The following is an 18190-nucleotide window of genomic DNA, read 5'->3' on the forward strand; positions in this document are numbered from 1 at the left end:
TTTAAAAAGTTGCTATGTATCTTAGCTGTTTGAATGGAGTCAGCAAAAGAGTTGAGATACTCAGCCAAAAATGAAAGTAATTTGAGATCCACACAGAAGTCAAAAAGGAACCCGGCAAAGCATTGCCCCTAGAAATGTAGCATGTGGTGAAATAAGAGGATGGACTTGGGACTATTTGTAAGTTTGGGAGTTGGTGAATTCTATTCTTTAAATTACAAGTGAAGTCCTCTCCCAAGTATGCAGCTTACAAGCAAGTCAAACCTTAAAGACAGACATATAATCATCACTTCATGAAGTGGCTTGTTCTTTGTACATTTTCTTGAACAGTCTCAATGGTCTAGTCAAGACTAAAGATTATAAATTTACAGGATTATGAATCTGCTCAAGTCCTCCCATCTCTTTTAATCTTAATTCCCATTCTGTGTATTCGTAGATGTCCCCTCGGCATCTTCTGATTTTATCATCTCTCCTCTACTCTCTTCCTTTCCTTTGCCATAGATACAATGGTAGGTACTCCTTCTAACATCTTTAGTTCCCATGTTGCCAGGGCCTCCCAATGCAGCCACAGAGGAAATTCTCTTTCCCATGTCTGCTTCATTATTGTATCTGTAGCACTGATGGCCACTTGACAAAACTGCATAACCAAACAGATTGGCCTTCCCACAAAGTCATGATAGTATCAGCATCATTCAGGTGAATCTTGTTCACATTACAAATTCTTCCCCTGGCTTTTGATCACTTGCTCATTCACCTTGGTGACTAGCTATTACCGGTCTTCACGTTCTAACCCCCTCTGATCATTTTCTTGTTTCTTTTGGTAAAGTAGATACCCACCATGCACAGAGGAACTTGAATTTCAACCCACCACTCACAATATAATATAACATTTCAAGAATGACTGGGGAGTCTGTCTCTCCCTTGTCCATAGGTAACCTCCTTCACAGGTGCCTTCGATACATGTGTGAATGCTCGTGTGAGCACACATACATAAAACTGACTTCTTGCATACACACATGCAGACGCATTCACTGAGTTTTAAAATTAAAAAACTATCAAACAAACAAAAATCAATCAGGTCTCTTAACTTTGACTCCATCTTTGCTGAATACTTAGCCTCTCCCTTTGTTTTAATAGTATTTTCTATTAAATTGTTGCTGCCTCCAGCTCCTGAATGCCTAGTCATTTCTAAACCACAATCTGACTTCTGCCCTACACTTCTACTACAATTTATCTTACTGAGTATATGAAAAACCATGATATTGAGGGTCAGGAGACATTTTTTGTTGTTTTCAACAAGAACTTTTCTAATGGTTTTGACAATGTTTTCTCCTTGTCTTGAACTCCTTTCTTTTCCGTGCCCTGTGCCCTCATCATAACCCTAACTGTTCCTTTTCTGCCTTTCTGAAGCTCTTTTTCTTTTATCCCATCCTTTAATATCAAAATTCTCCCTTTATCCAACTTCTTCATCCTTCTCTCAGCACACACAACAAATGGCTTCATGTATTCCCACAGTATCAACTCCACAGAAATTCTGGAGACTACCTCCTGAAGGCCCAGAGGTGCAGAGTCATATGCCAAAGTTGTGTTGGGTCTCTGTCAAGAGACTGTCTTAAAGCTGAAGCCACCATCCTCTGTTCTCCTACTACTTGTCAACTAGTGTTAACTGACACCGAGAACACGGATGATATTTTTCTAGCCATCCAAACTTCCTTTTCTTTTACATCTCCTTAACCTTTGGGTCCTATTCATTTATTCACAAAATGTATCTTAGTTCTTCACTACCTCATAGTTATTTTGACTGTTTCCATGTATATTATCTCTATCTTCTAACTGGTCTCCCTTCTTCAGATCTATCCTCTGCATAGCTGACAAAGTTACAGTCCTTTATTTCCTCCAGCCCCTTCTTCCCTTCCTCTCTCTTCCTGTCTCTCTTCCCACTTCTCTTTATGGCTTCATTGTGAACTGCAGGTAAAACTAAGAAGCTTTAGAGAACAGAGAAAACCAGGTAGACAGTGGAGACAGACTTCAAGGTGATATTAGAGGGGTAAGGAGATTCTCCCTTAACGTTTTCTCTGTGACACTTGAGACAGTCAAGGCTCAGTGTTCAGGTGAGGGAGGTGCTCCAGGAGAACAATGCTGAATGTATCTCAGTAATAAATCATGATAATTACAGGAGCCAAAAGAAATTCTTCTATGTTGGTAGAGTAATTAGAGGAACATTTTCAATTACGGTCATATTTTTAGTCCTAGTCATTTCATTATTTCACAGTGTTCAGTGTCTTGGTGCTTTCTCTTTCTTTGATGCTAAAGTACATTTTCGATCCTTAATAGCAGCAGATGGAGTTAAGAGGAACATGGAGACCTGTTTTTCAACTATCTGTCATAAGACCAACACTAGATGGCAAATAGGAGAGTCATTGCTATAAAAACAATTTCTTTTTAAAAAATGTTTTGTAGTCGCTTCCTCTTTAGGGTATGAGTATGGCCTTCCTAGCCAAAATGTAAGCACAGCACATCTAGAGAAACGTGAAAACGAGGCTTTCTTTTTCACTAACATTTCCTTTAAGAGGATATAATGTTCTCATTGAGGTTTCAATTGAGGAATAACACTGAAGCCTTCGCTCTAGAGAGAAATATTGGTCAGATGGTCATGTAAAGCATTTAATATATGAGCCATATAACATACCAATATAGATAAGACCACTTATAATCTGCTTTCAGGGAGGAGGATGCTTATATTGTAACAGTAATATTATAATTGTATTCCTTTGTGAATAGTATGTGATGAATAGTACAGATGGAATCAGTGTTAAAATTTGGAATTATTCATGGTTGGTCAGAATCACATAAACATAGTGAATAATGAAGAAATTGGATATTGAGACATGTGTTGCATGTTTTATATTTTATTCCCAAGTGAAATCATTATAAGCCAAATATTTTCAAGTATCAAAGGATATTTGTGAAGTTGGAAGTGAACTCTATAAAGATAAAAGAATAAAAGAGAGCTAACAGTTACTTCTGTTACTTGTCCTGGTTTTCAGGTCTCCATTTTGACAGTGCCAGCGGAAGAACCAGGAAGTTTTGCTATTCGAGTCATTGAGTTATGCTCTTCAACAATGACATGCATGAAAGGCACATGTAAGCACAGCACTTGTTCTCTCTCTCCCTCCCTCCCCCTCCTCCTTTTTAAACTTTTAATTAGATACTAAATTTTTACTGATATATAATAGAAAATACATATTAGATAATAGATGTTTCTGATACATATATACATTGTACAGTGTATTATTTAATGTTGGCAGGGTTCTATGTAGAAAACCTTGTAATCTGTAAACATTGACTAACGCCAGCTTTTTCCAATGTGGATACCTTTTATTGTTGTGTCTTATCTGATTGTTCTAGCCAGGAATTCTAACAATATGGTGAATAGAAACAATGAATGTGGATGTGTATCTCTTTAAAGGTATACCTCTATCCCATTTTTATCATACTGGGAATTGAACATACAGCCTCATGTGTGCTATGTGATCTAGAACACAGTTTCTTCGCTTATTTGCCAAAAATGAACCTCAAGAGTGATAACAGTATGGAATTAATTTGACATTAATCTTAATAGTGATCTTTACAGTGTTTAACATTTACCTAGTACCCTAGGAGAAATGGGTTTCCCTTGTATGTTTCACTCCCTCTAGTTAGGTGCGAGTTCAAGTATCCAGAACAAAGCAACATAGCAAAATAGTGCCACCATCTGGGAAGCCAGTGACATATATATCAACACATACTTCAATTTTCCATCTGGGATATTTATTTTTAGATCACTGTGATGTATAAATGTTTTACATGGTCATGACATTTGACCAACTTTTTTTTGTTATATTTCAGTCAATACAAATTAGAAAGAGCTGTGACATCTCTCTTTCTGGTTCTTGGTTACTTCACTCATTATGATCTTTTCTAGTTCCATCCATTTACCTGGAGAGTTCGTGATTTCATTTTTATTTACAGCTGAATAGTATTCCATAGTGTACATGTACCACATTTTTATTGTCAGTTAAAGGGCATTTAGAAATTTTTCCTTTTCTAGATATTGTAAATAGAACAGCAGTGAACTTTATTAACCATGTTTATCTTGAGTAGGATGCCATGTCCTTTGGACATATATAAAGAAGTGATATACCTATATCAAGTGATAGATATATTTATAATGTTTGTGGGGTTCTCCATACTGATTGTCACAGGGACTGGGCCACTTTGCAATCTCACCAACAGTGAGTAAGTGTTCATTTTTCCCACATTCCCTTCATTATTTGTTTTACGTTATTCCATTGATCTTTGCATTGTGAGCAAGGTACGGGAAAACCTCAAAGTTGTTTTGATTTCTATTTTCCTGATTGCTAAATTTCCCAAATGCAGTGAACATTTTTCTGAGATAGTCTCAGTCATTTTTTTTTATTCTTTTGAGAACACTGTTCAGATCCTAAGCCATTTTTAAACTTTTCTTTAACTCTGATTTCTGAGTTCTTTATATTCTGGCTATTAATACTCTGTCAGATGTAGGGCTGGCAGATATTCTCTTCCACTTTCTGGGCTTCTGAATGTTTATAACGCATTTAACATAATGCCTCTCAACAATAAAGCTTATATTAAATGGCATCTGCTATTAACATATTCAAAATCCATTAGACTATGGATTCTAGTATAGCAAAAATATTATATATTTTACTTCTTTTAATTTTTAAGAACCATATATTTCTCCTCCCCAGCTCCTCCCACCTCTCTACCCCACCAACTTCATATTCTCTCTTTCCTCTTAAAAAATATAAATCATAGGGTATCAAGTATCTCCTTGGTGACCTATTATCCTTCCTCTGAGTGCCACCAGGCATCTCTATCCAATGGACATGTTCAAATATGGGGCACCAGAGTTTGTGTGAAAGTTAGATCTCCTTCTCCACTCAACAGTGGAGAATGTCCTGTCCATCGGCTAGTCCGGGTAGGGGTTTGAGGTTTACTGTCTATATTTTCCTTGGCTATTGCCATAGTTTATGAGCATATACAGGGGGAGGAGGTCCCCCTCAGACACAGACATAGGGGAGGGGAGTAGGGGGGAAGTGGGAGGAAGGGAGGAATGGGAGGATACAAGGGATGGGCTAATAACTGAGATGTAATATGAATAAATTAATAAAAAAAGAATATGTAAAGAGGCTATTAAAGTTTTATGCAAAAATAAATTTCAAGATACTTAGAAAAAAATATAAAAATCATAACAATCAAACAAATGACCATCAAGAAAAAATATCACAAACCGAACAAAATGGGGGGAAAGGTGCTTTTTGGTCTTCCCAGCTACTCAGCTACTAAGAGTTATGGAATATACTCTTTAAGTATGGTTGATAAACCCAGTGACACTCTATTGGAGTAATTAAGGTATTAATTACAAATAGCTTCTTGGTTAGGGGTGGGACTTTGCATGGACTTCTCCTTTTTAGTGCTGGGATTTTTGTCTGACTTGAATATATGTGGGTCTATGTGTGTTGCCACAGTCTTTGTGAGTTTGTATGTGCCTAATTCCTGTTGTGTCTAGAAGACATTATTTCCTAGTAGTCATCCATCACCCCTGAGGGTTGTGATCTTTCTGTCTCATCTTCCACGTAGATTCAGGCATTTCCACCTAGTAGGATCCTTTTCTCTCTTCTACCCTTCTCCACCTTTATTAATCCCCTAACACTAGATAAGAGAGGAGAAAGGAAAAAAAGAGAGAGGAAAAAGGGATAGAGGGGGAAGGAGGGCAGAGTTGTCATTAGACTACTTCCTGCCTTGAGTTCCTTGGTGCAAGTTTGATCTTCACCATCAGGATATCTGATTTCTTCCCATTTCATTGTGCACAACTACTTGACTAACAGCATTCAACCACCAACCAGCCAACGACAGTGATTTGTCAGGTCTCTAGCATTTATGTATCCTCTGAAAAGTTCACCAGAATGCCAAATGTCACATGCTCACAAAAACTACCTGCAATTGGCAAAACCACACCCCATGCAGAGCTTGAGGCAAATCATACTTGGCTGCTGTGAAACAGCCCTATATCCCCCACCTGAGATTAAAATGAAAAGATAGTCCTATAGCATTTCTGTATTTTTGAAAGAAACTAAAATTGCAAAATTCTCACTACCGATTCCTTAGCCTTGAGGGGACAGATTTGATAAAGACGTCCAATTTAAGACTGAGTTCCAAAGGCTCTCATTTTCTGTCCATTTTCCAGTTGTAGGTCTCTATTAGCACCCATCTACTTCAAGTAGAATCTTCTCAAATGAGGATTGAGCAATAAATTAATCTATAAGTATATCAATATATTAGAAATTATTTTCTTACTATGTTCCTTTAGCAAAATAATAAAGTATGTTTTCCCTAGACTCATGACCAGTCTAGTCTAGGGTTCTTGTTCACTTTAGCAATGTCAAGTGTAGTTTCCATCTCATGGAGTAGACTTCAAATCTAATTTAGAAAGAAAAAGTGGCTGCTCACTCCCGCAACATTTGTGTCATTATAGCACCATTATAACTTGCAGTCAAGTCTCTAATGTAAGCCACAGGGTTTGTAGATGGGTGATATTGGTGATTACTTTTCTCCTCCAATACTTTACAGAGTACCTTTTAGCTCCATGAATGTCGATCATTTAGGGTGCAGCTTCTAGTAGGGCACCAGTTGAACATCTTATTGTTTGATGACATAAATGTTATCCTCAGAAATAGAACTTTGCCATCAGGTTGTGGAGAGCAAACAATAACCTTTGATGTTTGGTGGGGGTATTTGTGGAACCCCTTTGGACAACAATTTAGTAAAATGTAATCATTCCTGTAACTTTGAGGTTACAGGAGTATTTAGTTGGGATACTGTCTCCTCCATTATTTTACGAAGTTGTCCCTGCCCACATTCCTTCTTTTACTCTGCTCTCCCATCCCCCTCTCCATTTACCTTCCTGTTCTAGTTTCTCCTTGATCTCTCCACAACACTACCTTTTCCTCTTTGGTAGATTCCTTCCTCTCCCCTTGTCCCTTATCTAATGGCTCTGGTCATTTTGTCTTATGCCTTTATGCCATTGTCTATATGATTCCTTTGGATTAGAGGGACCTTGACAAATATTTAAATCCTTCATCCTTCAAATTATAGCTCAGATGTTACTCCATTTCTTTTATTGGCTCATTCATGCAGTGAGACTTCTGCACCATTGCTTAGAAAGAGCCCTGTATTTTCCTCTAGATTAACAATTTCATATTATTTACTACTTAGTCCATATTATAGTATCAGATGATATATATTAAGTACCAAGTATACACTTGTACCATGATCTACTCTACTTTTTTTTAAAAAAAACTTACAACTCTAAGATGATACAGCTCATTGTGTACTTTCTTATTTTTAGATAACTAACTGAGACACCGAAAAAAAAATGCTCTTGAATAACACAAAGGATAAGCAGAATTTGATCCTAGAATTGAAATAACACTTTAAGGCTTACATTTTAATCATTATTCTATACTGCTTCTCAGAGCATTTCTCCATGACCATAGGTAGAATTTTTTTCCTCAGAATGAAAAGCACAGGGTTATGGCTTACCATCTCTATGTATTATTTAAGCATGTAATTGTTCATGCTTAGCCCCATTAAAAATGAAAATAAATATATATTTCAAGTACTTTTATTGAAAAGTAATAACATCATGTGATAATGGGCTTGGTAATTAGCTTTATTAAGTTATTATAATGCAGTAAGCATGAATCAATCTTGTTTTTAAAATGACATTTTTTAAGTGAAGTTTTAACCTAATGTTTCTGAGTAGTGTATTCATTAGATTTAACAAATAGGAACTGTGTCTTTATAAGTAATGAAGCTGAAAAAACTATTTAAACAAGTTATTTTAATTTTATATACCTGAAATTACAGGCATGGATTTCTCACATGACTTCATAGGAAATGTAATGAGAACACTGGTATGATAGAATGAACTTGGTCCAAGGGTCTACATAATTACCTCAATTTGGTCATTTTACTTTGGTTCAGTTTCATATTTTACTGTCTTGCTTCTTCCCTAGAAGTTTCTGCTGTTTAAAGTTTTATTTAATGTGGTGTGTGTGTGTGTGTGTGTGTGTGTGTGTGTGTGTGTGTGTGGCTAGGAATGCATATGCTAAACAATTGACCTACCTCCCAGTCACATCCGCTCCTCTAGGAATTACCCTAAATGATTTTTAAAGAAACTAAGCTGCACACGCCTCCAGAATTTGCGTGTAAGGAAGAAGCCACTAGTCATGCAGACATTTTTGGTAATGTATGACAGTATTTTAAGCAAACTGGCCAAGATCGTTTGGCTTCTAAAGCCCTTGCTTGCCTCACTTGTTTCTGCCTGATAAAATTCTATCTTTGGTTTTTATTATAGCTTAATCACTTTATATCAATATAATACCAGGAATGTAGACAAATACACTGGCTGTTTTCTCTTGTTTCTAGCCTGAAAGAGATAAATTCATTACCTATTCTTTGCCTTGTCCCAGAGAAAAAGAAAAGTTCTTGGTCATTTTAAATCTTTTTCTTCATTCACCATGCAGTACATGTTGTAAGTTAATAGTCAGAGTTAATGTTTGATATAATATATAGCAAGACCTAAGAAACATACTGATAGAGAACCCAGCATATTTATCACTTACTTACTATTGCTTAATTAATATTTGACTTCTTCCTTTTCTTATGCTTTAAGTCTGTTCACAGACATTCAGGAACAATTTGTAATTCAGACATTAAAAAGTCTTTAATGGCATATTTTCCTGTTGCTCCCTGATTTAAGTGTCATTGATGCCAAATATTTTTTTCAAATTGTTCCCTTCTGAACTTGTCTTCTAAATTAGAATTAGTCTGATAATATCACAGAAGACATCCTTGTGTCTGTTCCTGTTGTCTTCATTCCTTTTCTTCTTCTTATATTTCAAACTAGAAAAAGAAAAAAGGCAAATAGACCATGTTTTTATTTTGTGCTTCCAAACCTGCTCCACCTCATTTATTTTTCTCATATTTGCTCCCTGATGATGAACATATTACTTCATTCAGACTGTTACACTATCATTCTCTTTCAAATTACTGTTCAAACTTTTTTGAGGGTTTCTTCTTTTCTCCTGAAACTTTGAATCATGGATACAATAGAACATGTTCCTAAAACTTGCAACATAATTATCTCCTCAGTCTAATTCAGAAACGTAATATAAGCCTTCCTCTTGTCAAGCCCCCTGGAAAATGCTAAATAGGACTATGTGATGTTTTAAGATCCCACATTTTGTATTATCTCTTCTGGATTTCCCAGATTTATGCTAATTATGGTGAACTGTGAGTGATAATCCAGGTTACTTGTCATGTATAGATATCAAAGAGTAAAAATGATTCTACATGTTGTGTAATTTTATGTATTTTAAGATATTTAACTATAAGTGGCTTGTGAGGTGACTCATTTTCCCTGTGCACAATTATTTTAGATCAGTAGAAAAACACATTTCTCACTGATAGCATTATGTATATTATATAGTATAATCAGTAGTGCCAGGTAAGTGGAACCAAGCACCTGTACTTGTTCTAAGAACAGGCTGTGATGATGGAATCCTGAGTGAAACTCATCATTCTTTTTATTGGAAGAATCACCTGACAAGTGTTGGCAAGTACTGTAACTAATACAGTTTTAACTGAGTAATTCAAATATAATCCAAATATATTCCAAGGAGACTGACTGTGTCCATTTCCCACAGGAAACAAAGTGAAATTTATAGGATATAAATAATGTGAACTTTGGTGATTTAAGGTATGGTTGTTAAAGAAATACCTTCTAAATATGCCAGAGATTACCCAAGAGCAAATTAACTTGTTTTTAAGATGCACTTAATACAGAATTATGACTTTTATCATAAAGATGGCCAAAGGTTTATGGGTCCAAAGATTTTGAGATGTTAAAAATTATTCAAGTTAGGTTGTTCTTAAATCTTTACTTTTGAGGTAGCCCTTACTTTTTAAATTTTTGTCAGTAATTATATTTTAATAACAAAATGTGATATTATGATCTGTATACATTGTTAAAAGTATAGCTGAACCTATTAACATACCTATCACTGCACATATATATTCATATACATGTGTGTGTATGTATCTTGTGACGAGACCATTGAAAAATGTGTTGTTCAAGCAGTTAGTTTCTAGTGACCTTAATATAAACTGTTCACTAAATTTATCATTCTTTTCCACCCAAAACTTTGCACACTTTGATTATTGTGTCTTTTTCCTCTTTGTAGAGGAATTTTAATCAAGCAACACAGCTACTTTGGCAAGGGGTCACATCCAAAGACCTAGGTCTATGTGATCTGACTGTAATGCATACACACAGTTTTAATCCCAAACAATGACATCTAATTGAGGGACAAAGTGACCAAGGAATAAGAGAAAGATTTGACAAAATGAGTCAAAGATAGAATATGCCCAGTGAGGGGGCAGAGGATAAAAGAGATGGAGGAGGCAGACTACTTAAGAGCAGTGCAGGGAGAGAGTGGGACAGACAGTACAGGACAGGTAGTTCAGTTCCTGCAGTCAGTACAGATGCAGTTCAGTTAGTGAAGTTCAGAGGCTGTTTTTCCAAGCAGAGGAATTCTGTGAGAAACTGAGAGAAGCCAGTGTGAATTAGTCAGATTGCAGAGGAATTTTGAGCCAGATCAACTGAGTTGAAGCAGCAAGCCAGAATTCAGAAAGAACTGGAAAGGGTGCGCTTATTCAGCAGTATGTCTTGGAGGCTGGAAACTAAAGCCTTCAAAGTCCAGGTTTACAGAAGATTAGATCATAAGGAGGCAAGAAGCTTCCATGCCTAGGCCTAGGGATATTTAGATAGAAATGCTCTGTAATATAAAATAAAAAAAAAATGAAAGCAAAAACAAAAACAAAAAAAAAATGCTTTAGGCTCAGCCCAAGTCATGTATTCGTAAAGCTCTCATCTCTTCCCCTCATCTGTGGAAATAAAAACATTTACATTTCTTCTAGTGTTTCTACAATACTGACTTTTTTGTTTGTTTTTTGGAGACAGGGTCTCTCTGTGTTAGCCCTGGCTGTCCTGTACTCGCTTTGTAGCCCAGGCTGGCCTCGAACTCACAGCGATCCACCTGTCTCTGCCTCCCAGTGTTGGGATTAAAGGCGTGCACCACCACGCCTGGCATACAATGACCTTTAAAAGGTTGTGGTGTATGTGTGTGTGTGTGTTTATGTGTGTGTAGCTGGGGAGAGAATATGTATATTAATAAACCATATTTATTTATATTACATGTATTGAAATACCATTGTATCCCATAAATATATAAAATTATTAGTATTAATCACATATGCAAAGCCAGGCTGAAGAAGATGGAAATGCTCTCTCTCTTGGTTTGATCATTACATATTACGTATATGTTTTATTGAATTATTGTACTATTCCACATAAATATGTAAAATTAAACTAACTCTTATAAAACATGCTTATAGCAGACTTACCTCCTAAGGAAACTAGAGATCCCTTCATTCAGAATAAAAATATTTTAGAAGGGAATTTCATAAGGAAAGGTTGACCACTGCTTGGAAATGTCGTTTTCAGATATAGTGTTCAGTCTCTAATCATTTAGTCAGCACACTCTACTGTGAACTGGTCTCCTCAGGTACTGTTTTCTAGAACCAAAGCTTTGTTTTAACACTCTTTGATTACCCTTTTAGTAGGTATCTCACATTTCCTTGCTATGCTTTATTATAATTTGCAGGTATCAGGGTCATTATTTATTATAGTCCATTGTAATTCAACAGAGCCCTTGAAGGCTTCTGAGGATTTAAGCCTATTTGCTCTATGCTAAATGATCCTCTGTCATGCTTTCCTCATTTCTTCTGTCTTCCTTCTTTCCCTTTGTCGAACTGTTTTTCCACGCCTGCTAGAACGCTCTTTCTGACAGCATAATGTACTCAAAACAAAAATCTAACATTTAGAAGTGAAAATTCTCTCAATATAAAACTGGAAATAACTGCACAAAACTTGTTTGGAACACTGAAATCTCTCACAAGATATCTTATTTTCCAGTCATAATCTGCAGAGGGTCAGAAAGCAAAATAAGTATGCTTGCCTATACTACCTGTAATATTAGCATAAATGAGTCCTTAATGAGGGATGGGGTAGTAAATGTTGTAATATCTTTGGTGCTATAAAAGAATGAGAGGAATACAGGATAAGTGAGATATTACTATATTGGCAATGAAAACAAAGACCAGTATTTATTAAGCTGTCCATTTCATCTAGCAATGCAGTCCTTTCCTGAGCAGCCCTGGATTAGGTAAAGTAATGTATCATTTGTAAAGGAGTAATGTTACATATTTGAAAATCTTTATATTAACTCAAATTCTTGTTCACTTTGTTAATTTGGTTTTATACCATTGGGATTGTTAGGAATTTGATAATGTGTTTTGTAAAACTAAACAAATTGTATTATATACTAAATAAAGGGTTCTTTTTCTAAAATCACTTATGAATGAACAAACATCATCTCTGTAACCTTTCCATTTGACATTCAAGTTCATGGTTTTTTAATAGTTGTTATTCATAAGCTGTGCAGTTTACAGTCCTTTTCCATACATAATAATCAGGCAGTAACAGCTGTTTCATTTTGGGATTTTATGTTACAAGAAGTTATTTATCTGTGATATGATTATAGATTTTTGAGTATAGTATAGTAATGAATAATCTAAAGTTTTATATAGAAACTTGTTTTTATACTCCTGCTTTTACAACTCTACTAAGAAAATGTTACATACATACATAAAGTGAGGTTAGAGGATTTAAAACACTTTTTAGTATCTTCTTTCTTTTTTAAGTTGCTGCTTAAAAATGTGTTATTTCAAATTCTTATTACTAAGCACAGAGTTTTTTGACAAGTAAGCTGAATTTTTTTCCTCTTGATCTTAGGTTAATATTCTGGAGTGGTATTATTTTTCTACCTTAAATTTTGTTGTGAAAGTACAAGTTGGGTCAAGTTTTTCAAGGTTGCATTTTGAAACTAAATTGTATGATATATGTCAAACTCAGTTCTCCATTTGGCACTATAAAGAAAATACTTTTCTGACCCTTTCACTTCATGGATTCAGCCATGTATTCTTATTTGTGCTATATTATATAAATTATAGTTCACTTTTATGACTGTATATGAAAGACAAGTTATGAGCTACATCAGTCCCTATACATGTAAATGATGTTTTTCTTTGGTTATGACACAAAACACACTTTGTTGCATAGCCTGCATTGCAAAATCTCTTTAAAACCTTTGGAACAAATTTGTGGTCTTGTAGGTAGTGAATAACTCCAATGTATTCTGACTTCAGAACCTTTTTCAACAGCTGTTTGCTTACTTATACATTATATCCAGTTTTTAACGCTATCTATTTTAGGTTTAAAAGTCTATTGCTATTTTTAAATTAGAGTTTTAAGTATAGAGTTAGCTTCTTAAGACTTTAGCATTCAGATAACCTAATACCATGTCTGCCTAATCATGTGGACCCTCAGGCCTAAGGGAAAGCTGCCTTAGCATTTCAGAATCAGAAAGCAGAAGAAAAATGAGACCATATAAACATGCTATAATATCTCACCGAGCTATCTGACATTCAGCTTGTCACTTCTGTATGTACTCCTCTGTGGATTTCTTAGTGGAAATCCAATATGTTCCTAAGCAATGTCTTTTGAGAGATAACAGTTTTCTAAACAACTTCTGTGAAATGTTACTTCTGGTTTTGTGTTGAGATAATTTTGGCTTCTAGACATTAGTTTTTTGTTTTGTTTTTTCAGTGATACTGGGTGTGATGAGTAACTGGTTTTGCAATAAGTATCATTATCATTACATTCTCAGAATTAGAATTAAATATTATTTTGAAATATGACTTCTTAATGACAATGCAAATCTGTATGTATTGCTATCACAAGAATGGTAGTCAAGAAAACATTGAGTTATCTTTTTTCCATAGTAAGCCTTTGAACAGTTGCTGAATGAATTAAAAGGAACGTAGGATGTAAAATTTACACTTAGGATTTGCATTTTATTTTAGTCAGTAGTAATTTCACATAATTCCTATGGAGAGTGTTGCAACTTGTGTTGCATATTTCATAATGTTAGTAACAGTTTTTACATAGGTGCTAACTAAATATAATGCTTCTAGGAAAATATTTGCCCTGACTGATCTAATTTGTAGGGTTTGTTCACATTTATTGAATGAAATAACTCCTTGAAGATAAATTAAACTTGTAGAATAAATAAGTGTTTTATAGAAAATAGGATAAATATGACAATAGGCTATAAAGGCTAGGCATTAAATTTGCATTATACTTTTAAGGTGGGTACATATTTTTGACCATTTATCATTTGAACACAGCTATGTTGACAAACACAATATTTCATAAGAAGGCTCAAATAATTTCAAATACTATTATTTCTAACATTACAAATATTTATTCATAGTAGCAAAAACATATTATCCCCTGTAAATATATTCATTGGAGTCTAATTAGTATACATATATTATAATAAGGAAACACATGGAATAGAATTTTTGAAAATCTCACAGGGCTATACACTTTTAACTATTAAACAATTTAAACTATTAAACACTTGTTTTAGATTGAATAGTTAATATTATTTTATACAAAATTATCCCAAATACTATTAATGCATGATTTTGACAAATAAACAGAAAAGTAAAATTGATTGATATGTATCACTTGGTGTTGTAGAAGGAAGGGTTGAACATCACTATAGTACCTTAATGTATTTACATACCTTATAAAAAGGGTTTTTTGTATTATCCTGTGCACTACTGACCTTAATGACTATCTGTGCTTTCTACAAAAGTTGACAATCACACTATATCTTTTCATGAGAGTAGAGAAGGCATATATAACATGCATACAGTTATGGGAGAATAATAATACATGCATGTATAGATAGTTCTAAGACTCTTAAATTTTGTTTAAGGATTTTATAAATACATCTTAAAACTTCATAGGCTTTTTGTGCACAGATTTAATTTGAGGATAGTGAGATCTCTTGGAACTTTCTTTGCTTCTGTCCTGGTAGATGAATTTTCTACATTCACATAGGGAGCTGGTCATATTTTACTCACATCCTACATTGGCGAGACATGTGCCTCTTCAACAATGGCAAAATTAATGTCTGTTAATGACAAGGAAATTTCATTAGCAACAAATGTTTATGAAGCACTAAATAAAAGTTTTATTTGAGAAATTGAGGAAAGTGGTTTCTAAAGCTTGGTCCTACAAAAGGCTCATGAAGTACAAAGATTAATAGTTCAAGAATGCCCTCTTGATTTATACTTCATTTTAGCACTGGGTGAGTGGGTAAGTGGAAATGCCCTGAGCAGTATTGAAATTGAGGGAACCTTCATGTGGTATCAATTTTTCCCTCTATTTTTGGCAATATTGGGGATTGGACCTAGGGGCTGGAAAACCCCAGACAAGTGCTCTACCAATAAGCTGTATCTCTAGCATTATTATTATTGTAGTTATCATTATTGTTAATTTTAAGATAGGGTCTTGGTACGTTACCCAAGTTGGCTCTGAACTCACTCTGTAGCCTGGGCAGGTTTTAAACTCACCCTCCTCTGCTAAGTAACAAGTATTCCAGGCCTGTGCCATCAGGGTTGTCTGTGTTCCTTTATGTCTGTAATAACAGTTCTAAAGTTTGTATAATTAAAAAAGGCAGAACAACAACAACAAAAAAAAAAACAAAAAAACAAAACAAAACAAAAATAATCCTAATTTAAAATCCCTAATACAAAGAAAACCAAAGTTTACTCAGAGAAACTTATCATTCATAAGCTAGCCTATAATATTACTTCCCTTGGTAGATGAGAAAGACTAAAAAACTTGGGTTTTGTTCTCGTTTAAAAGTTCCCAGGAGCTTGGGAGAAGACTGTATGGGTAAAATGCTTGATTAGACAGGGCTTGAATTTGCTTCCCTAGCATCCATGTGAAAAGCCCAGCATGGCCACATACCTCTGTGCTAAGAGACAGAGACAGATGAATCCTGTAGGCTCATAGGCAATCCATTCTAGCTGAAACCTAGAGCACCCAGATTCAGTGGAAGACCCCATTTCCACAGTATCAACCTCTGGCCTCAATACATCCCCACAGGGGAGCTCATCTCCCCCTACATACATATACATCACACATTTTCTCACACACACATACACATAGAGTTCCATATTTTAATCTTAGCTATTTTATATCTTTTGCATAAGAAATCAATTTTTATTGTATATTAATTATACAAAGGAACATATTTCACTAAAACACTTTCTTTTTTAATATATTCTGTCATTTATTCATATTACATCTCAATTGTTATCCCATCACTTCTATCCTCCCATTCCTCCCTCCCTCCCATTTTCCCCTTACTCCCCTCCCCTATGACTGTTCCTGAGGGGGTTACCTCCCCCTGTATATGCTCTTAGGGTATCAAGTCTCTTCTTGGTAGCCTGCTGTCCTTCCTCTGAGTGCCACCAGGCCTCACAGAAACTCCAGTGCCCCATATTTGACCACTACAACATTTTCATACATTCATGTAATATGTTCTGATCTTATTCAGACAGACAGACAGACAGACAGACAGACAGACAGACAGACAGACAGACACACACACACACACACACACACACACACACACACACACACACACACACACACACACTGTTTTTAGTGTTCCTTTCTCTCTTTCCTTTTTATATCCTAAGTGCTCCCATTTTTTATTTCATGTCATTTCTCTGAAAATTCCACTTATGAAATAAAGGGATGTTTGTCTTTTAGGTGTCACTTTGTTTGGCACAACAAATTCTGTTTTGCTATTGATCACATGATTTGCTTCTTGGTGGCTGGATAAAATCCTAGTGTGCATATATGCTATGCTTTCTGTATCTGTGGAATGAATTTTAATGATGAATTCTATTTTGATTTGGGCTTTCATTGTAAAATTTGAAATATATTTTCAGGGGTTTTAAAAGTTCTACTATTCTTATATAAAGTCTTAGAGAAGAAATGGATATACATTTTAGTGGTATATTAGGGAAAGAACTTCTTGGTTTGCTCTTCTCTTTTGGGTTCTTTAGGGCCACTATTTTATCCCACTGTACACATTGTCTATCTTCCATTACATAATAATTTCTTTTTGTATATATGTCTCCAGAAGTTCTATCAGACTATACTATTTCACTTTTTTGATGGGTTATTTTGTACATGGTATTATATTCTCAAACCAAACCATTATCCATGTCTAGGCAATATGGATTTGTACATGCAAAGATAAATAATTTAGAATTGCTGTAAATATTATATAGACTCTTTTGACTCCCATTTTATGTACTTTGAGGTATTTATGATTCAAACTAAGGCGGCCATGTTCTCCAAAAAGCTTTTATGGACTCTCTGCAATGAATAGATGATTTATTGTTAACTTATCAACTAAGTGTGTATAATGGGTTCTTCTTTTGACTAACAAGTGGTCTATTTTGCTCCATCCTCCACCTGTGTGTGTGTGTATCTCTGTGTGTGTGTGTGCACACACTTGCATGTGTGCACACATATGCATGCATGCACAAATGATTTCTTATGCTTTACTACTTTGTTTTGCAAAAATAACTTTACTTGCTACTTACCTTTGAGCCTTGGTGTGAGTTTTTTTTTTAAAATAACTATCATTAGTGACATTTGGTTGTTATATGATATGATACATTGGTATTTTACTGTCCTCTCATTACTAGATTGTAAAATCAGTGAACAAAGGAACCATGATTTGTCTAGTCACTACTACCCATGATACTAGCTTAGTGCTTTGAATATGAATAAAACAGTTAAGATGAGCAGGATGTCACAATGTTTTGTTTTCCTTCCAGATTTGGTGCATTTGACTTGCATGTCTTCTAAAACAGCAAGAGAAGATTTAGAAGGAGTAGTACAAAAATTGTTTACTCCATATACAGAAATAGAAGCAGGTAAGAAAATGGATTGTGATGGAAAGGTAATGTAACATATTTCTCTTAAATATCTCATGAAGTGAACTAAAGTTCAGTACTCAAAATTAACTCTTACATGCTTGTTTAC

The 18190-nt window shown here is 35.0% G+C and overlaps 1 protein-coding gene across 2 annotated transcripts in view; it reads left to right on the forward strand.

The window, feature by feature from the left end:
• Positions 1 to 18190, forward strand: part of CHM (CHM Rab escort protein) — a 157421-nt gene that overhangs the window by 124583 nt on the left and 14648 nt on the right. For both annotated transcript variants that reach the window (XM_084788787.1, XM_084788788.1), the window contains exons 12-13: positions 3045 to 3141; positions 17983 to 18081. In XM_084788787.1, coding sequence (XP_084644913.1) covers positions 3045 to 3141; positions 17983 to 18081 — 196 coding nt within the window. The remainder of the gene's footprint in view (positions 1 to 3044; positions 3142 to 17982; positions 18082 to 18190) is intronic.

The sequence above is a fragment of the Acomys minous genome (genome assembly GCF_964271855.1).
Source record: "Acomys minous genome assembly, chromosome: 7".
NCBI lineage: Eukaryota > Metazoa > Chordata > Mammalia > Rodentia > Muridae > Acomys > Acomys minous.